At 39.9% G+C, this 24808-nt stretch overlaps 1 protein-coding gene across 3 annotated transcripts; it reads left to right on the top strand.

Annotated features, from left to right (window-relative positions):
• Window positions 1-1933: 1933 nt before the first annotated feature.
• On the top strand, window positions 1934-23120 carry acanb (aggrecan b). Of its 3 annotated transcripts, XM_061894650.1 has the most exons (18): window positions 1934-2042; window positions 10784-10862; window positions 13075-13458; window positions 13602-13776; window positions 13898-14025; window positions 14115-14408; window positions 14529-14723; window positions 14834-15008; window positions 15081-15208; window positions 15294-15587; window positions 15670-15777; window positions 15867-15974; window positions 16100-17386; window positions 17474-17632; window positions 18602-18684; window positions 18761-18905; window positions 20196-20378; window positions 20616-23120. In XM_061894650.1, exons 2-18 carry the CDS (start codon window positions 10790-10792, stop codon window positions 20711-20713), a joined length of 4017 nt encoding a protein of 1338 aa, XP_061750634.1. In that variant the 5' UTR covers window positions 1934-2042; window positions 10784-10789; the 3' UTR covers window positions 20714-23120. The 3 variants fall into 3 exon arrangements, with proteins under 3 accessions (XP_061750634.1, XP_061750633.1, XP_061750632.1); XM_061894649.1 differs by having other exon boundaries at window positions 14115-14723; window positions 20619-23120; XM_061894648.1 differs by having other exon boundaries at window positions 14115-14723.
• Window positions 23121-24808: the final 1688 nt, after the last annotated feature.

Below are 24808 nucleotides of genomic sequence, written 5' to 3'. Positions count from 1 at the left end.
ATGGGAACATGGTTTGTCGTGAGCACAATGTGCAGACGACAGCGGGAGGCAGCGTGCAGGTATAAGGGATTTAAATGCTTAAATTAAATAGAAAATGGATGGATGGATGTACCTACTCAGTGGCCTAGTGCAGGGGTAGGGAACCTATGGCTCTAGAGCCAGTTGTGGTTCTTTTGATGACTGCATCTGGCTCTCAGATAAATCTTAGCTGACATTGCTTAACACGTTAAGTAATGAATAATTCCGCTGGTAATCACTGTGTGAAAAATATTGTTCAAAATATAAAACATTCTGATGCATTTTAATCCATCCATCCGTTTTTTCCCCCCGCACCTGTTCAAGAAGTCACATTAGTAGTCAGAAGTATTTTAGTTATTATTGGTTAGCTTAAGAATAACAATGTTATTAAAATAATTAGAGACTTTTTATACTGTAAAAATTTTGGTCTTACTTAAAAATGCACGCATTTAGTTGTATTCAATGTTAAATAAAAATATTATATGGCTCTCACAGAAATACATTTTAAAATATTTGGCTTTCATGGCTCCCTCAGCCAAAAAGGTTCCCGACCCCTGGCCTAGTGGTTAGAGTGTCCGCCCTGAGATGGGTAGGTTGTGACTTCAATCCCCGGTCGAGTCATACCAAAGAATATAAAAAATGGGACCCATTGCCTCCCTGCTTGGCACTCAGCATCAAGGTTTGGAATTGGGGGTTAAATCACCATAAATGATTCCCGGGCGCGGCACCGCTGCTGCCCACTGCTTCCCTCATCTCCCAAGGGGGGATCAAGGGGATGGGTCAAATGCAGAGGACACATTTCACCACATCTCGTGTGTGTGTGACAATCATTGGTACTTTTACAAAGAGACGGCGTGGCGCAGTGAAAGAGTGGCCGTGCGCAACCAGAGGGTTCCTGGTTCAATCCCCACCTAGTACCAACCTCGTCACGTCCGTTGTGTCCTCAGCAAGACACTTCACCCTTGCTCCTGATGGGTGCTGGTTAGCGCCTTGCATGGCAGCTCCCTCCATCAATGTGTGAATGTGTGTGTGAATGGGTAAATGTGGAAGTAGTGTCAAAGCGCTTTGAGTACCTTAAAGGCAGAAAAGCGCTAGACAAGTACGACCCATTTATTATTTATTTACTTTAACTAAACTTTAACTTAAACAAAAAAAAAAAAAGGCAAGTGCCGCTAAGAAAAGGCATTGAGGCTTAGGAATGGCTATGCTAAACGAAGCTAACACTGAACTGGCTGCAAAGTAAACCAAAACAGAATGCTGGACGACAGCAAAGACTTACAGTGTGTGGAGCAGCAGACGGCATCCACAAAGTAAATGACATGACAATGACATGACAATCTACAACAAGGTAGGAGCACAAGACCAGAACTAAAACACTACACACAGGAAAACACCAACAAACTCCAAATAAGTCACGGCCTGATGTGACAGGTCGTGACAGTACACCTACTTTCAGACAAGAGCTATAGTGATTCATGGTTGGTTACGGTTTGAATTCATATCCAACAATTGCGAAAGCAACTTTTTATTATCAATATCGGTTTCTAAAATCATTTTTCTACGTTTTCTGCTGGTGGTGTGCCTCGAGATTTTTTCAATGGAAAAAATGTGCCTCGGCTCAGAAAAGGTTGAAAACCCCTGCATTAGAGAGTGAGACACACTCTATCTGGAGTCTCCTTAGCATTAGATATCCAGCATTAACAGTGCGACGGACAGAAAGTAAAGCACTTTCAAACACTCATGGCACGTCTGAGACTACAATGGATGAGAAATGCAATACCCCTAATGTAGAATGATTCAATGTGCAGTTTGGGATACTAAAAATGCAGTGAGCTTGACCTCAAGGAGTACGTCTCCCTCACCATCATCCTTTCCTCCATCCCCTCCTCCTTCCCTCCCTCCTCTTTTCCAGCATCTAAATGTGTGGTAGCGTTTGAATAAAGCTCCTTTCCGCTCTCCTACACAGGCAGCAGCCAGAGGCCCCCACAGTCGCTGGCACCGGGAGCTTGCAGAGCATCATAACGGTACGTTTGCCACTCAATTCCTGGGAAGAAAGGCTCATTTTGTGCTGGTATTGGAGCGCTCACCTCTTGGTTTAAAGTCATGTTTTTAAAGTTTTAAGTTGTGACTAGATTGATTGGCGGAAGTGCTGGTATAGGTAATAGCTCACGGTTTGGATTATGTGCACTTTTCTGCAAGTCTAAAAACATGGAAATTGATGGTAAAAGTGGTGAAATTGTTGTACCGATGTATGTTTGGCTAGTATGATTTCATTAATTTTTTAAATGACTACACATTTTATGCCAGGTAAAAAAAAAAAAAAAATCCAATCAGTGACTGCTTTGTTCGGTGCCAATAATCAATACCCGACATTCTTTATTTTACTCCACCGACATCTGACTGAAAAGGGAAAACTTTTTGTGCACAGCACCTTAGCAGTCTTGTAATGTTTGCCATCAGGCCGACGTCCCGTTGCTATGGTGACAACTGGATCCTTGGGTTCGTTTTGAGAATTACAATTTGGGGATGTGAGGTCCCAAAAATACTTTTTTGGGGCAAATGGCTACTTAACGACAAAACATGAAGGATAAGCTAATACTAAAGTACAGTAATTAGTGTGTGTGTGTTGCTACATACAGTAGATACAGTATGATGCGCTCATCCTTGGGAAAGTGAAGTATGTGGTGCACCTTTAACCACCTGTGTGTTTTTCCTATCCATGCCTTGTTTCACTGTACAAGATGGTGTGTGTTCTCAAATATAAGCCTTACTGTATGTCTCTCTCTCTCTCACACACACACACACACACACACACACACACACACACACACACACACACCTTTCCTATAGCATGATACGTGCACTACCACACGTCCACCTGGCTGATCTGTGAGTGTTGCTCTATGTGTGTTCATATCAATGTCCACTCTGTTCTGTCACTCGGGAGGGTTTGTGGAAGTGGGGGGTGGTTGGTGGGGGCAGAGGGTTTGAGGGGTTGGCGTCCCCTCTCTGGATGCCGCCCTGTGTTTACCTTGGCAGGATCGCACCCCTCCCAAAAAGCCCTGCCCCTGTCCGTAAGCAGGAACAAACCAGGGCCTCATTGGCCAAGAGCGGAACATACCACAGTGACCGGTGAGGGGAGCAGACCCCCCCTGCCCCCCTAATGAATGAACACACTGTAGGAAGAAAGTTCATATACGTTTTTAATAAATATTTTTCTTAAAGAAATTAAATAGTTTTAATCGCATATTGTTTTACCACATTTTCAAAGACTTTTCTTAGGTTCGGCATGTACTTTATCTGCAGTGCCTAAATGGGCTAAACAAGGAGGCTTGAGGGTTCTTTACAGTTCCGCGTTACTTTAATCATCCTCAGACAATAAAGAATATTGTTGGAATTGTGTGAGGGAAAAACGCAAGCTTATGAGAGTAAAGTTTGAATTGTACAACATTAAGGTTCACCATGAGGGGCAGAGTCTAAAAGTGAAGGGAATAAAGTTGTAATGTTACAGGCAACACTAAATTGGCCCTAGTGTGTGAATGTGAGTGTGAATGTTGTCTGTCTATCTGTGTTGGCTCTGCGATGAGGTGGCGACTTGTCCAGGGTGTACCCCGCCTTCCGCCCGATTGTAGCTGAGATAGGCGCCAGCGCCCCCCGCGACCCCAAAAGGGAATAAGCGGTAGGAAATGGATGGATGTTACAGAAATAAAGCTGCATTTTTTTAAAGGGAAAATAAATACAAAACTACAAGAATGGAGTCTTAATCTTTGTAATAAAATTGTGTTAGGGAAATGGGAGCAAAGTTAAGAATAAAATAAAGAATAAAATCAGAAATTCATGGAAATAAGTCGTATTGTTACAAAAATGAAGTGGTATTTTATTTTTTTGCAGAACTACAAGAGTAAAGTCAGAATTTTGTTACGATGAAAGTCAGAACAGTACACTGACAAAGTTATGATTAAGTGAGAGGGGAAAAGAAAGTTTCAAAATTACGAGAATCACGTCAACATTTTGCGAGGAAAACAGAAAAAATGGAAATGTAATGAAAAACTGTAATTTTGCTAAGGAAATTGGAGCAAAGTTATTAGAATAAAATCATAAGTTCATGGAACTTAAGATTTAAAGTCGTAATATTACAAAAATAAAGTCGGATTTTTTGCAAATACACAAGCTTATGAGAGTAAAGTTTGAATTGTACAAAATTAAGGTTCACCATGAGGGGCAGAGTCTAAAAGTTAAGGGAATAAAGTTGTAATGTCACAGAAATAAAACTGCATTTTTTAAAGGGAAAATAAATGCAAAAATACAAGAATGGAGTCTTAATTTTTGTGATAAAATTGTGTTAGGGAAATGGGAGCAAAGTTAAGAATAAAATAAAGATTAAAATCAGAAATTCATGGAAATAAGTCGTATTGTTACAAAAATGAAGTGTTATTTTATTTTTTGCAAAACTACAAGAGTAAAGTCATAATTTTGTTACGATGAAAGTCAGAACAGTAAACTGACAAAGTTATAATAAAGTGAGAAAGGAAAGAAAAGTTTCAAAGTTACGAGAATCACGTCAACATTTTGCGAGGAAAACAGAAAAAATGGAAATGTAATGAAAAACTGTAATTTTGTTAAGGAATTTGGAGCAAAGTTATAAGAATAAAATCATAAGTTCATGTAACTTACAATTTAAAGTCGTAATATTACAGAAATAAAGTCGGATTTTTTGCAAAGCTACAAGAATAAAGTTATAATACTGTTTTGATACAAGTCAGAAATGTACGAGTATATTGTTATAATTATGTAAAAGTGAAAAAAGTTTCAACGTTACGAGAATAGCGTTGAAATTTTGCAAAGGAAAAAAAACAATGGCAAAGTTACGAGAAGTTGTCATCTATTCAGGAAAATGGGAGCAAAGTTATAAGAACAAAATCGGAAGTTCATGGAAAAAAGTGAAGGGGAATTAAGTTGTAACGTTACCGGGATAAACTTGTCATTTTATGAGGAAAATAAGTTCCGAGAATATTGTTGCAGAAATTAAGAATCGTGATTTTTTTCAACAATGAAGTTGGAATTTTGTGAGGCATAAATTCTCAAATTCAGAGGACAAAGTTGTAATTTAGTGAGAAAAAAATACAAATACAATGAGGAAAACGACAAAAGGTTAGGAGAATAAAGTCGTAATTTTACAAAAAAAGGTCATAATCTTTTTAAAGAAAAAAGAAGCAAAATTACAAGAAAAAAGTTCCAATTAATTTACTATGTTGCGTTTTTGTTTTATTTCTTACACTGAACATAGAGCGCAGTCTATCAAGTCAAATTCCTTGTGTGTTAAACATACTTGGCCAATAGAGCTGATTCTTATTCGAAATGTTGATAATAATGTTTTAATTACGTGAGAGGAAAACAAGTTTCAAAGTTATGAAAATGAAGTCGACATCTTGCGTGGAAAACAGAAAAAAATGGCAAAGTTATGATAGGTTATAATTTTGTTCAGGAAATAGGAACAAAGTTGAAAGAATAAAATCCGAAGTTAATGGAGAACAGGATAATTAAAATGGTACAAGGCTTAATGTAATTTTATGAGGAAAAATGTTTCAAATATAATATCAAACGGTGACAGGAATAAAGTTGCAAAGGAAATACATTTTGCAGCAATAAAGTCTGAATTTGTGAGGAAAAAAGTCGCAAATTTAGAAATTTTAAGTCGTAAAACACTTTGTAATTTTGTCGGAAAAAATTACGCAAAGTTGTTATTTAACAGAAAGTAATATTTTTTTTCAGAGTAAAAATATGCCAAACCACAAGAATAAAGTCATACTTTTGTTACAATAAAAGCCAGGGGAGTACAAGAATAAAGGTGTAATTATGTGACAGGTAAAATGTTACAAATAAAGTTGCACATTTGTCAGAGAAAAGTCTGAATTTCCCTAGGAACAAAGTTTCCGAGTTTTGAAAAAAAGTTAATGTCATGAAAAGCAGCGCAGTCATAAGAATAAAGCTGTACTCTTTTAAGAATGTTAACATTTTTATTTAATGATGAGAAAAGTTACAAGTTGAAATGTTTTGAGGATTCACTTTTTTTTCCATTTTGTGGTATAAAAGTAACATAGCTGGGGAACAAAATTGTTGTGAAAAAAGATGCAATGTTACAACAATATTGTGGTAGGGTCGTGAGTCACAAACACACAAAGTTACAAGAATAAGAGCACAATTACAAGAAAGTTGTAAATCTGTGATGAAAATAATGGCAAAGTCATAAGATGTGTTTTGTTGGGCGCAAAGTTACAAGAAAAACATTTCAATTTCAGGATGTCGTAGTGGTTTGTGTTGTAGTTTGTGCAGCCCTTTGAGACACTAGTGATTTAGGGCTATATAAATGAACATTGATTGATTGATTGATGTTAAACATTTTTCCATGGTTAGTAGAATTCAATAGTAATATTACAGGGCTAAACATGTTAATTTATGTGGAAAACAGTTACAAGAATAATGTTGGAAGGTTACAAGAGTAAAGTCTCAATGCAGTGTGCGTCATAGAGTGGTGATTTTGCAACAATAACCTCTGAATTTTGTGAGGCAAAAAGTTCCCAAATTAGCGGATGGAGTTGTAACGTTTCAAAACACTTGTAATTTTGTAAGGAAACATTACACAAAGTTACGGGAATACAGTCACAAATTTTTTTTTTTGAAAAAATTACTATTAAAGTTACATGTTATTTGGAAAAATTGCAATGTTGCAAGAATTAGATCTTAGTTTCGTTGAAAAGTAATTATGAACAAAAAATAACAGTTGTAAAATATTAGAATTTTTTTTCTCGGAAAGTTCTGATTTTATTTACACTACTTGACCACATTCATCAGGTAATTATTTGCATTACTGACTAACGATTAATTTCCAAATTTACATATCCTCTCAGTGGGTTGAATAACTACGTCCACTCGACCTAACGATTTTGACTTGAAACGTCGTTGTTTGCTTTCAATGAACCCCGCCTGGATTCCAAAAGGGGAAAAAGCATCCATTTCCTTTTTAGCCTAATGAGCCATTCAGACCAGCAGCACGCAGGTGTTGACTTTGTGTTTATTATTGGAGAGACCTCTTTGCTTCTCTTTATGTACTCCTCACCGTTTACGTCTCCGACTCGGGGGAGGGGTGATGAACCCAAAAAGAAGTTTCATTGTGCCTTGTTGGAAAGTATTTTTAGGACAACTGCAAATGTTGTCAGGTGAAAGAAAAACTGCAGTAGGTGGAAAGTCGGCCCCAAAAATAAGGAGAGGACAACATCGGGTCAGCACGTTGCACACGACGTCACTGCTCCACGCTTTTTTGGACCGTCTCCTCGCACTGTGTGATGTTTCCAAGAAAACGTTCCCTCCCTGTCGGCAAATATTGCTCCGACAGTGTTCCCACTCTATGACGGCGCTAACAGCAAACAACTTCATCCTTTTTATTGCTGCGTCACTTTGACTTGTGTTCCAGCAGACTGCCCACCTGTGGACACAATTTGTCACTGCGAGCTCTTGTGTCGGATGTACGCCCGCGAGTGGGCGTGTTCTCCAGCACAAGGAGGCCTCAGTTGGGAACTATTCCGCACGTCAGCGCTGTGGAACGTGGAGATAAAATAAGCCATGCGGTAATCGCGCCTCCCCTGATGTGGTTTGGAGTCGGTGAATGCAGCATTGAATGACGACGACTGATGTTTGTGTACGTTTGGCTAAATGGCTGTTAAGAGAAGAAAGAAGAAATACATGCATCCATACGGTGCCGCCACCATGCTAACGACCATTGATGTTTTCTCAGTGCCTTAGACACACAGAAAATATACACAAAAAGTCTCATCTGTCTTGTTGACTTAGGTGGAAAAAGGCAGTTAAATAAATAAAACAATATTAGCGGCACATGACTACCTATTATAAATATACAAAAAAATGCATTTCACGCTTTGTCAAATACAATTTTTTTTAAGTTACTATAATAAGTAAAAAGAAAAGAATTTCAAATCAAATGTCCATATACTGGAAATACACCTAAAACAGAGGTTACATGCGAATTTTACACTTTGACAGTGCTTCTTAATTATTTTCTGTCGCCCCGCCCCAGTATGAAATACTTGAAATACACTCAAAACAGAGATAATACGCAAAGAAAAACAAAGTTATCCTATGTTACACTTTTGACAGTGCTTCTTAATTATTCTTAATTATTATATCTCTTGCGCCTCAGTAAGAAAAAAACATTTCGCACACCCCTGACTCTCCCCTGCGACTATAAATAGTATCATTTAATATGGACTTCTACATCAAAATATGGGCATCAACATCAACAATATGATTTGCCTGAGTAGCTGGACAGGACACGAAAATAAATAAATATTATCATTCGTCCGTTAGTGTGTGTGAATGGGCGAACGTGGAAATACTGTCAAAGCGTTTTGGGCTCTTTAAAAAGGGGTAGAAAAGCGCTATACAAGTACAACCCATTTACCATAAAATTGTTGTACGGACACCTCTGCATAACGTTATATTCTTATTACATTAAATAAATCAAAACAAAAGAATTACGAAAAGATAAACTTACAATTAACAATATCAATATTAACATTGTTTTTTAGTCTGTAAAAGAAAAGATTTCAAGTGCATCTATTTGCCTGAAATTTAAAAAAAGATATATCCTTATTTAAACTATAAACATTTTTTGACCGAATTGAACCGTTTGATAGTGAAAAATGTATATTAATGAACTAAGTAAACAATAATGACTTCAAACTGCATCAACAACATTAGGAGGACAGTAGCACAATATATAAAACCATTTAACCTACAAAACGAAAATGAGTAAAACAATTTGTGCTAATTTTTTTAAAATAAAAATGAGGAAGTCAGTCATAGTAGCTCATTGTGGCTGCTATGAGCAAGTTTTGTAGTGCGCAGCTCTTTGTGAGTGGTGTTTGAAGCAAAATAATGCATGAAACTGGTAAAGCATGTTCTCCCTGGGTGGAGCGGTGCCGCTCAATTATTTGAGAAGAACTGCACCATCACATATTAACAGTTTTATTTGACATCCACTGTAGTGGTGTATTGAGGCAAACAATAAGATCTACCCTATAGATCAGGGATGTCAAACATGTGGCCCGCAGGTCAGATCAGGCCCCGCGAAATGAGTTTGCCGAGTGTTAAAATGAGCTGCATTTGGAAGTTAAAAAAACTGCTGTTCTGAATGTGTCCACTGGATGTCGCAATAGCAATTCTGTTAGGCAAGCAAATAGCTTATACTGGGGCGAGCAAGTATACCAAATAAGAGGTACACGGTAAAGTGGGGCTGCGACTCCTCCCCCTCAACCTAACGTAAAACAACCAGGAGTGAATAAAAAAATGGTAACCCACACTTAAAATGCGGCATTAAACACTGCACATTGATACAGTTCAGTGAAAATGATTGTCTTCTGTGGCAATTTAAAGAAAGTGAAATGACAAATGAGGTATATGATACATAGAACCATTTTTATTCATGCTTGATTTTTGTTCAGTCCGAGGTGGACTGTGACTTCAAGTATAATTGCTTTGTAGATACACTGAGACATAGTCTAAGTTCATTGTGCTCTTCATGGTGTTTTTAAAACTGCACCAATTTTTCCTCAGAAGTGTTTTGTCAAAAGGATTATTTGTGATACGTACATTTTCAGGATGTGCTTGTTCTAGCTTGGGCCGAAAAATAAAACAAAGACAACGATCCGAAGTTGTCGTAGTGGTATTTTTAGGTTATTATGCCATGATTTTACCCGTCCGGACGAGGTGGGAATATATTTTCCTGCATGCAGCCCCTGGGCTTTTGAATTTAATAACTCATTTTATAAATACAGTCAAACATTGAAAGACTTTCACATCCTTTACCTTTGTAGAGGTGAGACAAAAATGTGGTAAAGTATTAAAGCTGACTGAACCATACGTCGCTCTCTTCTTTTTTAAGGCACTTAAGACATTTCCTGTACTCGGCGACACATTAGCGAGAGCCTGAATGACAGAGACGCCACAAAACTCCCTGAGTAAAGATAGATAGATAGATAGATAGATAGATAGATAGATAGATAGATAGATAGATAGATAGATAGTACTTTATTTATTCCTTCAGGAGAGTTCCTTCAACAAAAATTAAAATTTTCAGGACAATCCCATTCAAGATCAGACAAACATTACAAGGAGACAGAACCGGATCGCTGACGGGTCTGCCGGCTTCCAGCGCCCCTTACGAAAAAGATGAGATACAGGTAAACAAGTGGGGGGGAATGGGAGAAAAAAATAAAAGATTAAAATAAAATAAAATAAAAAACTCGGTCTAAGCCTGGGCCTCTGGAGAGGGGGTCCAGACTGAGGCCAAGGGAAAAAAACAACAACTCATAGCCATAGTACACTTCCCTTTTACATGTGTGTAACAGGGAAACATCAAACATCAAAGATCACAAAGGACATTAAAGACATTAAAGCAGCGGATACAACCAGCCACTTCTACATACAGCTATGAATAAAAACTAAAAGAAACATACACACTCTGGTGGCCTCTGCGGTATTCCACGCCATCGTCCGCTGGGGTGGAGGGAGCATGCCCAGAGACAGGAGCAGACCCAACAAAGCAACCAAGAGAGCCGACTCCACTCTCGGCTGCCAACCAAAATGTGAAATACATCCCGAATAACAGAAAATGGAAATGTACACAAAAGCTCCAAGTTGTTGTCATTGTTGTTCTTGCACAGGTTTTCTCATTTTTACATGTTTTTAGGTGAAGATGACCTCCCTACTTCTGCTGTGTACGTCTTTGCCCTTCATCTTGGCAACAACTACATTCCAACACCAGGACGGTACGTCAATTATATACATACTGACAAAAACAATGTGACTCTCAATAACAAATATTCAAACTATTGCAAGTGCACTATTACTCATTCAAAGGACTCCTTCCTTTGCCTGGAGGACATGTGATGTTTACAGACAAATTAAGACTCTTGAACGCGTCTTTTAGGTGAACAATGAGAACTGTTTGACAGTTCCCAGGCGTTTGCGCATCTCATTAAATTAGAAAAAAGTGGCCACAGGTCGTGTCTTGTGTGAGTGCATTTCCTGTGTTCTGGGTTTATTTCCTGTTTTGCGCTCCTATTTTGGTTTCAATTCCTGTGTGTCTGCCTGCAGTAATTTCATCATTGTTCCTCAGCGCCGTTCTGCTCCCCTGCCTTTGATTAGTGACCAGAAGACTCACCTGCTTCTGATCGCTACTCAGACAGCTTTATAAGCCAGCCTCACTACTTGGTGGGTGCTTGATTATTGTGAAGAGTTACGTTGGGGCTAAATATTTGCGTTTCATTTGCTAATTGCATGCACAGCTTTTTCTGTGCTTCTCGTGCTGCACGATTCCTTGTGTTTTGGCCTTAGTTTAGAAATAAAAGGCATTCTTACTTGCACGTCCCCTTGAGTCGCCGCATCTTGAGGTCCTGAACACTGCTACAATGCCGAGACGTTAACAGATTATTTAAGTTCAGGATTTCAGTTAATTCTAAGGCAGCAACTAAAGGCTCAGGAAGTTTTTGCAGTTTATTTTTTGATTTGAACCAGAAGTTAACAACTTTTAGACACTGAAAACATTTTTATGGGATTTTTGAATCAGGGTTTTTATCATATGTAAATTATCAACATTTTAAAGAAATTAAGAAAGGCATTCTGTGTGAAGTGATGACCAATCTACACATGTATCCACTGAAATGCCTTTCTAAATTAATTCAAATTCAAATGTTTATTTTTTGTGATAATAATGGTTTTATGCCATGAGCCGATTGCCTGCATGGGAGGCATTGTTCTGCCTTAGCCAAGTCTAAATGCTGTAAGTTAGCAAAGCTCCTAACCATAAATTTAAATGGGAACATTATGACAATTTCAGAAGAGTTAAAACCAATAAAAATCAGTTCCCAGTGGCTTATTTTATTTTTCTAAGTTTTTTTCAAAATTTTACCCATCATGGAATATCCCGAAAAAAGGCTTTAAAGTGCCTAATTTTCGCTATCTGTAAATGTACCTGTCCATTTTCCCGTGACGTCACATACTGACGCCAATACAAACAAACATGGCGGATAGAACAGCAAGATAAAGCGACATTAGCTCGGATTCAGACTCGGATTCAACAGATTACGCATGTATTGATACGGATGGTTGGAGTATGGAGGCAGATAGCGAAAACGAAATTGAAGAAGAAACTGAAGCTATTGAGCGAATAGCTATTGAAGCTATTCGGCGATCGCCTTCTAACCAACGATTGCATCTTTTGACCACTGGAGCAACTTAAATCCGTCGATTGGTAAGTGTTTGTTTGACATTAAATGTGGGTGGAGGGAAAGGCTGGGTGCAAATATAGCTACAAATGTACATACAGCTAGCCTAAATAGCATGTTTGCATCGATTAGCTGGCAGTCATGCCGTGACCAAATATGTCTGATTAGCGCATAAGTCAATAACATCAACAAAACTCACCTTTGTGATTTCGTTGACTTTATCGTTGGAAATGCAGGATAGCCACACATTCTTGCCATTTCTGCCATGTTAGCATCGATTAGCATGCTGTGCTAATCGATGCACACTCCACGTAAGACAACTTAAATCCATCCCTGATCGTGATTGTTACACCCTCCAACAACACACAGACGAGGCATGATGTCTCCAAGGTACGGAAAACAGTCGAAACAACGGAAAATAACAGAGCGGATTTGACTTGTGTGTGTAATGTGTTTGAAAAAATGGTGGATTGCTTCCCATTGTAACGTCACGGGTGAAAGGTCATCGCTCCGACAGCGAACAATTGAAAAGCGTTTAAATCGCCAAATGCAACCATTAAGAGTTCGGAAATCGGTTAAAAAAAACATATGGTCTTTTTTCTGCAACATCAAGGTATATACATTGACGCTTACATAGGTCTGGTGATAATGTTCCCCTTCAAAACAACTGTACGTCAGGGGAGTCTTTAAGGAAAATTAAAGTAAAGACTGAATCCTCACCAAACAAAATAACCGTGACCTGTCTTTCTGTCAGACATGGATGGAACATTACGTGTCAGTATCCCACTGGAGATGCAGCTGCGCCCCCTGCTAGGTGGCAAGGTAGTGGTGCCTTGCTACTTTCAGGACAACACCGTCAGTGACCCCGGCGCCCCGACGATCGCTCCGCTCAGTCACCGCATCAAATGGACTTTTGTCACAAAGGAGAAAGTCAGCACCATATTGGTAGCATCGGAGGGCAAAGTTCAGGTGGACATTGAGTATCTGGACAGAGTCACAATGGTAAATTACCCGCTGGTGCCCACCGACGCCAGCCTAGAGGTAACAGAGCTGAGGTCAAAAGACTCAGGCACCTACCGCTGCGAGGTGATGCACGGGATCGAGGACAACTACGACACGGTGGATATCCAGGTTCAGGGTATGTTATCCCAAGTTGTAGATTTGTATTTTTCCGGGGAATCAGGGTCCAAACTGTATCAAATAAACTGTCCTGCACAGTGAAACAATGGTAGGCTGCAGATAAAAATAATGAATATTAATTCTTGCCTTTCTGACTTACAGGTATTGTGTTCCACTACCGTGCTATAACCACCCGGTACACTCTCAGCTTTGAGAAGGCCAAGGCTGCTTGCATCCAAAACAGCGCCACCATCGCCACTCCAGCCCAACTGCAGGCGGCTTATGATGATGGATACCACCAATGTGATGCTGGATGGCTGTCTGATCAGACTGTCAGGTAATATTCATAGGCCAAGTCCGTTCTACCAAAAACTTGTGGCTTCTAAATATCCCGAAAAGACAATAAAAGCCCTCTTCCAAGTCCAGATACCAACTCTCTTGTGTCTTGTCCTTTTGAGGTACCCAATCCATGAGCCCCGGGAGGAATGCTACGGAGACAAGGAAAACTTCCCTGGTGTGAGAACCTATGGAGTAAGAGATGTCAATGAGACTTACGATGTCTACTGTTTTGCAGAAAAGATGTCTGGTACGTTTATTGACAGGATGCACACCACCTGACCCTGCAGAATACTGTGGTTCCCACTGGTGAAACATCAAATGTATTTCTCCTCCCAGGCAGAGTCTTCTACTCCATGTCGGTAGAAAAGTTCACCTTTTACGAAGCCGGAGACCAGTGCACCAAACTGGGTGCCAGGCTCGCTACCACTGGAGAGCTTTACCTGGCCTGGAAAGCCGGCATGGACGTGTGTAACGCTGGATGGTTGGGAGACAGAAGTGTACGTTATCCCATCAACATTGCCAGGCCTCAGTGTGGAGGGGGGCTTCTGGGAGTCAGAACCGTATACCTCTTCCCAAACCAGACAGGATATCCCTTTGCGGATTCTCGTTATGATGCTATCTGCTTTCAAGGTAAGGTAGTTAATTTTGGATGTTCACAGTGCCTGGTGCGTGATAGCCATAGGCTGTTTGCTAATGAATCTCTGGGGGAAAGGAGAATGAAAATCAAATGCAATCTTGTCTCAACCACAGGTAGTGACGAATGGACTGCCGTTCCTCGAAGGACCACACCTTTCCCAGACATCATAAACATAACTCCAGCCCCTGGACTTTATCCAGGCCTCACTACTGTGCCTGGGGGTCAGGAGATCAAGCATGGAGGTGTGGACATTCTCATCTCACAGCCCGTCGCCCCTCCATTCACTGACTCCGCAATGGCTCCCACTGGTAAACTTTTTGGAACTCTACTGAAAAAACCTTAAAGGACTATCAACCATAACCATAATATTGCAGCCAGTGATTCGGTTAAACCTCAGTTTCTCTTTCTTCACTTATAGGTGTCGTGTTCCACTACCGACCAATTACTGGACGTTACACGCTGACTTTTCTGGAGGCCCAACAGGCCTGCAAGAGCATTGGAGCAGTCATTGCTAGCCCCAAACAGCTGCAAGCTGCCTTTGAGAAAGGCCTGCACCAATGTGATGCTGGTTGGCTTGGGGACCACACTGTAAGGTGCGTTAAGGACAGGTCTACAGCTCAGAATTTATAAAGAGGGGCCTTATTAAAAACTGTAAATCCTGTTAGGTATCCCATCGTATCACCCCGAGATAACTGTGCTGGAAACCTGCTGCACCATCCAGGAGTCAGATCATACGGCCTGAGGCCAGACTCCGAGCGCTACGACGTATTTTGTTATGTAGAACGTCTCCAAGGTCAGGACCGTCTCACACCAGTGTTGACATTACAAATTTATATTAAAGCATCATGCATTTAATCTACTCAATGTTCCCAATCAAGGTGAGGTCTTCTTTACCAGCGACTATGACAGCTTTTCCTACGAGGAGGCCGTGCAGCATTGTGAAAACCTCAACACCACGCTGGCCACGACTGGACAGCTGTTTGCCGCTTGGAATCAAGGCCTGGATAAGTGTCGCCCAGGCTGGTTGATGGACCGGAGTGTCCGCTATCCCATAACAATCCCCAGATCTCACTGTGGGGGCGGCCAGGTGGGCGTGCACATCATTTACGCCTTCCCCAATCAGACAGGCTTTCCTGATGAGCATTCGCGTTACGACGCCTACTGTTTCAAAGGTAGATGATTGTAGTTCCGTGGTCAAATTAACATGAATTACCCCAACTTCACTTTTCTGTCTTTGGATTCTGTGTTTCACAGCTGAAAGAATCATAGTTGACACTGACAATGACACCATTTATGACCTGTTACTGACAACAGATGTCATCAACAAGACAACAGTTGCAGTTGATCACTCCATTCCTACAAGTAGGATTATAGACCTTGTGTCTATAATTGTTTATTTTTTTAATCAGTTGAGGTTGTTTATGTTACCCCTTGTTGTGTTTTTCTTTTAGTTGAATCTACTGTGGGCTACAATGACACTGAAACCAGTCCAAACATCACAGACATAGAACAGATTATCCAGAAGACAAACACCTCAACACAACTAACAGTTCCTACCGGTAAGAGCTTTGGAATCAACAGCATAGGCACAAACTCGGTCCTGAAGGTGTTTCTCTTGTCATTTCAAATTTCAAAAATAGTATCAAATCACTAATATATTTTTGTCTGCATCTTGAACATACAGTCCCTGTTGATGGTTCTGGTTCCGGATCAGGTGATCATTCAGCCAGTGGCGATATCTCAGGGGCGCCCAGCACTACCAGCGGGAGCGGAGCTTCTGGTTCAGGAGTAGATGTAACCTTTAGTGGACACACAGACATTTCATCAGGAGATAATTCTGCCTCTGGTGAACCACAGGAAGCAGAGGGGGGAAGTGCAGTCATCTTCACCTCAGGAGAGCCTTCCATTGCATCTGGGTCTGGATCTGGATTTGTTGCATCGGGATCGGGATCTGGTTTTGTTGCATCAGGATCTGGATCTGGTTTCATTTCATCAGGATTTGGATCCGGCCTTGTTGCATCAGGATCCGGATCTGGCTTTGTTGAATTCGGATCTGGATCTGGCTCTGTTGCTTCAGGAGCTGGATCTGGCTTTGTTGTATCTGGATCAGGTTCTGCCAGTGGCAGTGGAGACATGAGCGGCAGTGGTGGTGACATTCTGATCAACATACTGGATGGAAAAGAGGAAGAGCTGTTGAACCCAACCCTCACTGAACAAGAGTTGGGAAGCGGTGTGTTGTGGGCTTCAGGAATGTCCGGATCAGGAAGTATGTCCGGATCTGGAAGTCTGTCTGGATCAGGTGACATTTATGGATCTGCTGATATGTTTGGATCAGGAGGTATGTCTGGATCAGGAGGGATGTCAGGATCAGGAGGCATGTCAGGATCAGGAGGCATGTCAGGATCAGGAGGCATGTCTGGGTCAGACATCAGTGGATTCTCAAGCATCACCTTTACAGACATCCGTGCCATTGACCTAACAGCCCAACCATCAGGAGAGCAGGAGTTGTCTGGATACCATCCCTTTGCATCAGGCTTCCCCAGTGGCTTTACAAGTGGTTTTTCATCAAGTGCTTCCAGCAGCGGTTCTGCCTCTGGCCAACCTTTTCAGACGGATGGTGACATCATATTTCTAACAGACGATAGGATAAAGGAAGTTACTATTACTCCACTGGAAGAACACAATCCTGAAGAGGGCCGAGGCGTAGTAGAAATAAGTGGCGAGGGAAGCGGATCTGGAATCCAGATTCATAGCTCAGGCAGTTCGTCGACTTCTGGGCTTTCTATATCCCTAGCCCCTGGATCTACCATGACCTACCCAGACTACACTGGTCAATCAGGACATGGCCCAGAGGTGGAGGAGCCAAAAATCATCATTTTTACTCCAGAACCTGTCTACATCAGTCCGACAACAGCACCCACAACTTCACTGGCAACCCCTGCTGTGGTGGAGCAACCAGACGTAGAAGAGGGTATGTGATTTAGATTACTTGAAGCATAAGAAATCCCAGATAATCTGTCTTCATAGTTTTCTAATTCAAAATGTTTCTTTGCTTCAGCTGTGCGAGGTTGTCCAGAGGGCTGGTTGGGGTTCATGGGAAGCTGTTACCTCCACTTTGCGGACAGACAAACCTGGTCAGAAGCTGAGCAGCGTTGCCAGGAGCTCAACGCCCACTTAGTTAGCGTCACATCTGAGGAGGAGCAGCAGTTTCTCAACTGTAAGTGACACCATTTTATAAAATAACTTAGGGCAGTGATTCTCAACCTTTTTTCAGTGATGTACCCCCTGTGATTTTTTTTTTTAATTCAAGTACCCCCTAATCAGAGCAAAGCATTTTTGGTTGAAAAAAAGAGATAAAGAAGTAAAATACAGCACTATGTCATCAGTTTCTGATTTATTAAATTGTATAACAGTGCAAAATATTGCTCATTTGTAGTGGTCTTTCTTGAAGTATTTGGAAAAAAACATATAAAAATAACTACTGATTCAATTATAAATAAAGATTTCTACACATAGAAGTAATCATCAGCTTAAAGTGCCCTCTTTGGGGATTGTAATAGAGATCCATCTGGATTCATGAACTTCATTCTAAACATTTCTTCGCAAAAAAATAAATCTATAACATCAGTATTTATGGAACATGTCCACTAAAAAATCTAGCTGTCAACACTGTCAACATTTCTTTTCACAGTTTATGAACTTACATTCATATTTTGTTGAAGTATTATTCAATAAATATATTTGTAAAGGATTTTTGAAATGTTGCTATTTTTATAATAATTTTGAAAAATCTCAAGTACCCCATGGCATACCTTCAAGTACCCCCAGGGGTACGCGTACCGCCATTTAAGAACCACTGACTTAGGGGGTCCTGCTGTGTATCACAGAGTCAAACTTGTTAGCCCTGGAGCCCTCATAGAAAGTTTAGATTCAGATCGTAATCAAATGAAGCACATTATTAGAGGAATCACACAATAAACTAACCAAATCCGTCAAGAGGAATTCGCTCCAGATACTTCCCAAACCCTTAAAATCATTGTTTTGGCACCTGCAAATTGACCAGATGCTCATGTCAGTGGTTGTCTATTCCGCACCTAAGGAAACGTAGAAAGGGATATAAACAGAATATGTGTAGAAGAAGCTTCAGATGGTCGCAGGGTATAAAATGTCTCTGTTTTGTCCACAGCTAAAGGTCAGGACTACGAGTGGATCGGTCTCAATGACAAAGACGTTCAGAATGAATTCCACTGGACAGATGGCAGTCCTCTGGTGAGTTGGATAGACTGATGCTTGTTTCTTACGTGTTCACTTTTTACGCTCTAATTACCATTCATAACATCCATAGACATACGAGAACTGGAGGCCGAACCAACCTGATAACTACTTCAACTCCGGCGAGGACTGCGTGGTAATGATCGGACATGAGGGAGGCCAGTGGAATGACGTTCCATGCAACTACTATCTCCCCTTCTCCTGCAAGACTCAGCCCGGTAGGAACTAAGTGAGATCGACTCTAGTTGCTGTTACTGTAACTAAACTACTTCCCAAATCAAGGACTTAAAGGCCTACTGAAACCCACTACTACCGACCACGCAGTCTGATAGTTTATATATCAATGATGAAATATTAACATTGCAACACATGCCAATACGGCCTTTTTAGTTTACTAAATTGCAATTTTAAATTTCCCGCAAAGTGTCCTGTTGAAAACGTCTCGGTATGATGACGCGTGCGTTTGACGTCTCGGGTTGTAGCGGACATTCTTTACCAGCCCGATCCAAGCTATAAGTAGTCTGCTTTAATCGCATAATTACACAGTATTCTGGACATCTGTGTTGCTGAATCTTTTGCAATTTGCTCAATTAATAATGGAGACGTCAAAGTAGAAAGATGTAGGTGGGAAGCGGTGTATTGCAGCTGCTTTTAGCCACACAAACACAGCCGGTGTTTCCTTGTTTAAAATTCCCGAAGGTGAAGCTTTACTGTGGAACAGAGCGGTCAAGCGAACATGGTTGCCGACCACATGTCTACCGGAAGGCTTCGGTGAGAAAATAGTGGTAATAAGTCGGCTCTTACCATAGTTATGAGCGGAGCTTGAGTCCTGCTGCAGCTGCTGCGGACTATTACCTCCTCCCACCGGAGACACTGGCGGTCACCACACCCATGGGCACACCCTTCCGACTTTCAGGTACTATATAATCTCACTAAAACACTAATAACACAATAAGCAGATAAGGGATTTTCCAGAATTATCCTAGTAAATGTGTTTAATAACATCTAAATCGCTCCCACTGTCCTCGCCTTTTTATTTTTATTTTTTTCTAGTCCTTCACTCTCACTATCCTCATCCACGAATCTTTCATCCTTGCTCAAATTAATGGGGAAATTGTCGCTTTCTCGGTTTGAATCGCTCTAGCTGCTGGTGGCCATGATTGTAAACAATGTGAGGAAATTGTCGCTTTCTCGGTCCGAATCGCTCTAGCTGCTGGTGGCTATGATTGTAAACAATGTGAGGATGTTAGGAGCCCTATAACCAGTGACGTCCCACGCACATCGTCTGCTACTTCCGGTAAAGGCAAGGCTTTTTTATTAGCGACCAAAAGTTGCAAACTTTATCGTCGATGTTCTCTACTAAATCTTTTCAGCAAAAATATGGCAATATCGCGAAATGATCAAGTATGACACATAGAATGGACCTGCTATCCCCGTTTGAATAAGAAAATCACATTTCAGTAGGCCTTTAAGTTCTGATTTTATCTTATATTTTCCTTTTCTGCCAGTGGGCTGCGGTGCACCCCCGGAGGTGGAACACGCGGCGCCGATGGGCGTCACTCGAGTGCACTACCTGGTCAACACCAAGGTGCGATACCAGTGTCAAGCGGGCTACACGCAGCGCCACCTTCCTGTCATACGTTGCATGGAGAACGGGGAGTGGGAGAAGCCGCAAGTGGAATGTACAGAAAGTGAGTTTTTGCGGATTTTCATTGGCGCAACGTTGGATTATTGAGTGTATTTATGGTCATACTGTAAATGACAGGTGTGGCACCGCATATTGCTGGGCTGCACGTAGATTACATCGTATCTTGATAGCGCTAAATATGGTCGGGGATTTATGCACAATTATGTGCTGAGAATCCTTGGCTGCGTGACATCATCAGTACGCATGACATCACCAGTGTGCGCTTCCCTCCTTCTTCCAGCAGGTGACGCCAACAGCAACAGGCTACACAAAAGGTCAGCGAGGAGCAGCAGAAGTAAAGCAGTCCTCAGACCACAGCAGCACAGGAAGACGCTCTGAGCGGGACTGAAAAGCACAAGTGATATTCACATAAAGGACCCCTCAATGGACATCAATGCTAATGCCCGACCAAAACTGAAAGCATCTCCCCCGTCGCGCCTCCTCCTCCAGTGTAAATACAAACAGGAAAGCACATTTAGAAGATGTTATTTATAGAGTCTACTTTAGAGCAGTGCTCCATGCACAAATACTACAGGAGGAATAGGATTTATTTAATAAACAAAAAGTCAATATGAGTGGTATTGATGGCTCAGAGTGTTAGCATAACCTTTATTTCTAGATCTGTGTTTGTGCTTCTTTTCCAGTGACGGCGACTGTGACTCACTATTCAAGTGTACGATCCCACTCTCATCTAATATAGGTTTTGATTCAATTGTAATAATATTAAAATGTGGCTTTTTCATTCCATCCGATTGGTGAGAACAAATTAGAATCGATTATGGACAAACAACTCTGAAGATTCAGAATTGTCTTCAACGATTGCAAAAACGTATGTTTCAAAGTTAATTTTGCTGAACGCTTTAAAATTTACTTGAGTACGAAAACCTGTACGACAAGTTTGATTGAAGACTCTAAAAAGACGTAAGATAGGTTCATTTAAAAGTGCTAAATTGTCTTAAATTTTCGATTATGGAAAAACAACTCTGAAGATTCAGAATTGTCTTCAACGATTGCAAAAACCTATGTTTCAAAGTTAATTTTGCTGAACACTTTAAAATTTACTTGAGTACGAAAACCTGTACGACAAGTTTGATTGAAGACTCTAAAAAGACGTAAGATAGGTTGATTTAAAAATGCTAAATTTTCTTAAAACTTTACCAAAGGATGTACCTTTAACACTGCATTTTCTTTGATGTTTACAAAAACAATGCATTTATTAATGACTATTCCAAAAAATTTTTTTTTCGGGAATAAATGTACGTTACTGGAAATTGTCTTCAGGATGTACAAAAACGTAAACAGTTACGTTAATTCATGATTCTTGCCGTGTTTTCCACGTTAAGTTTGCTGAATGCAAAAAAATAAAAAATATTTACACAAACCTGTATGTCAAGTTTGAAGATCCTCAAAAAGATGTACGATCGGTTGATTAAAAACGCAAACTTGCCGTAAATTTTGACCAAAAGACGTACCTTTTTTTTAACACTACATTTTCTTTGAAGTTTAGGACAACACTCATGTTAAAGTAATCTAAGACTCCTAATTTGATTTCAAAGATTATATATAATAATTGAATCCAAAACTCGAAATGATCTTTGTTTCTGAAACGAAGATCAAGCAATGACGACACTTTCGTTACTCGAAATTGTCTTCAGTGTTTACGTATTTTTCACCAAACTCAATTTTTTTTGGTGTTCCCAAAAGCCTCCTTTAGGCTCATTCAATACTCAAAACTGCTTTCTAAGTTTAGAAATAAACGAATGTAAGTTTAACTGAAGACTAACTTGTTTTGAGTGTTTACGTAAAAAATCTAAAAGACAACAAATTGCTTTGAATGTTTCCAAAACCATCCTACATTCATTAGCTCTCAGGCGCTAAATTGTCTTTGCACACAAAATTGTGTGCAGATGTTGAGGCTAATTAATGTTGTCTTTAAATGTTACGAAAAGACAGAAGTTCTTTGTTAGTTTCGTTGACAACTCCAATGCTGACATACGTACCCACATTACCCGATCGTATTTTTGTTACAAACTCTGAAGCTGAGACAATGAATCGATTTTGTTGCGTTAGTCTGTGAATACAAAAATGGAGAAATAGAGACTGTTAGCTGAGACCCGTCGCTGGCTTAACGCACGGGACTCACTGTAAATATTGGACTCTAAAACTGTGTGAACAGCGGGATCTGTCAGTAACTTACAGCAAGCGTACCGTTTATTTAATCCTTAATCAACCTGTAGAGTTTAGGTGAACAAAGTAGAACAAAGAATCGTGTTTTTAGTCGACAAAGCCAGCCAGTTACAGGGAGTCCATGCTGTCGGATGACTGAGAGAGAAAACAATGTCCATCTTTGGTGTTTTAAATCATGTTCCTGTTTGCACGAGAGTGCAAACTTTCAGACCCCACCCAAGCACACAAGCACAAAGAAAGCAAAATATTGTGAACGCAAACGGATAACGTGAATTCTTGCTTGGTTTGTGTTGTCACAATGTAAAGTAGCAAAGTAAAATGTATTTATATCAAGTAAAAAGTGTTTTTACAAAAGAAAACAGAATGTGAAAATGTGTTAGACTTAAACAACAAATATGTCAAGTAATCTTACAATGAATTTCATTGAAAATAAAAGCACAAGCCCAATAAAACACAGGTAATAAAAACCTAAATGTGAGGAGAAACTGTTGTTTCTGTTTCCATGCATGAGCAAACAGTGTGCTGTACTGTGCTGCACCAAATAAAACCTGGAATCAAATGTGTCTTTGTGTCCAATTATTGCTACAAGTCAACAAGGAGGATGGTAAAAACATGTTTGTTTCAAAGAAAACATAACTTTTGTCTGGAAAGTAGACCACTCCTTTTAAAAATGTGCAACTTTTTCCACCTTAAAAGGTGAAATGCACTCTTTGGGGGATATTGCCTTTAACTCACAATCATTATGTAAGAGAAGCACATTTTTTCTTATTTTCATGCATTCTAAATACTCAAAATAAGTCAGCTCTTTTCTGCCTATAAAGCCCTTAAAAGACCACCTATATTAAGGTTTTTATATACATGCTGTAAGTATATGTAATGTAGTAATGGGCACATTCATAATGACATTTGATATTTTTGTACTTTGATCATTTCAGGAATATGCACGTTCTGATCACAACTTTTCCTTTTTTCCAAAAACATAGATTAAAAATCACTGCAGACTTTATGAGACAACAAACATAATAAAACATCACTTACTGTACTAGGTCGGCTGTCATTAGGATGCCGACTGACAGGATGTCCATATATTCCCCTTTAGATAAAGAATGACTCATGATCCTGGTGGAAACAAGCCTCTTTTTGTGTCGTTTTTCGCCATTTCCAGTTCTAAATTGGCTGTCAAAGTGTACCAACTTGTCGGATTGCATCCTCCTCCTTCTACTATCCAAGTGAGATGCGTAATTTGTGATCAAGAATAAACTTTCACGAGCAAGGAAGCGAGGAAGCAGCTTACCAGTCGATCATGTCAACATTGGCACACCAGCTCGTGATCATACTTGGTTAATATCCAAGTCACGAAATGTAAATGGAGTATTGTGAGGTCCGCAGTAAGCAGACTTCTATACACAAGTTAGAATGCATTAAAAAAAATACATCATTAGGTATATTTAGCTAATAGCAATTTAGATAGCTAGCATTAGCTGCCATTCAACTATCATAACACCATGACTGCAAATTGTTCGTTGAACGTATGCACTTTTCTTAAAATTCGACTTGTTTTCTTTAAAATTTACAGTATGCCTTGCATTGTTAAGTAAGAAACCTTTTTGGATTTTTAAATAGAAAAATAGTAATTTATTTATTTATTTATATATATATTAGGGCTGCGAATCTTTGAGTGTCCCACGGTTCGTATCAATATCGATTCTTGGGGTCACGATTCGATTATATATCGATTTTTTCGATTCAACGCAATTCTCGATTCAAAAACGATTCCGTATTCATTCAATAAATAGGATTTCAGCAGGATCTACCCCCAGTCTGCTGACATGCTAGCAGAGTAGTAGATTTAAAAAAAAAAAAAAGCTTTTATAATTGTAAAGGACAATGTTTTATCAACTGATTGCAATAATATACATTTCTTTTAACTATTAAACGAACTAAAAATATGACTTATTTTATCTTTGTGAAAATATTGGACACAGTGTGCTGTCAAGTTTATGAGATGCGATGCAAGTGTAAGCCACTGTGACACTATTGTTCTTTTTTTAATTTTTTTTTATAAATGTCTAATGATAATGTCAATGAGCGATTTTTAATCACTGCTATGCTGAAATTACAACTAATATTGATACTGTTGTTGATAATATTCATTTTTGTTTCACTACTTTTGGTTTGTTTCGTGTTTGTGTCTCCTCTCAATTGCTCTGTTTATTGCCGTACTGAGTGTTGCTGCGTCAGGTTTGG

Source organism: Nerophis ophidion, linkage group LG03 (genome assembly GCF_033978795.1).
Source record: "Nerophis ophidion isolate RoL-2023_Sa linkage group LG03, RoL_Noph_v1.0, whole genome shotgun sequence".
Classification (NCBI taxonomy): domain Eukaryota; kingdom Metazoa; phylum Chordata; class Actinopteri; order Syngnathiformes; family Syngnathidae; genus Nerophis; species Nerophis ophidion.
The sequence above is the reverse complement of the archived record's forward strand: the minus strand, read 5'-3'. Positions and strand labels throughout refer to the sequence as shown.

Coding starts and splice junctions, on each gene's coding strand:
- acanb (XM_061894648.1), top strand. CDS start 10,790: ATGACCTCCCTACTTCTGCTGTGTACGTCTTTGCCCTTCATCTTGGCA. Junction 13,777..13,897: donor CTGTCTGATCAGACTGTCAG/GTAATATTCATA, acceptor TGTCCTTTTGAG/GTACCCAATCCATGAGCCCC. Junction 15,009..15,080: donor CTTGGGGACCACACTGTAAG/GTGCGTTAAGGA, acceptor AAATCCTGTTAG/GTATCCCATCGTATCACCCC.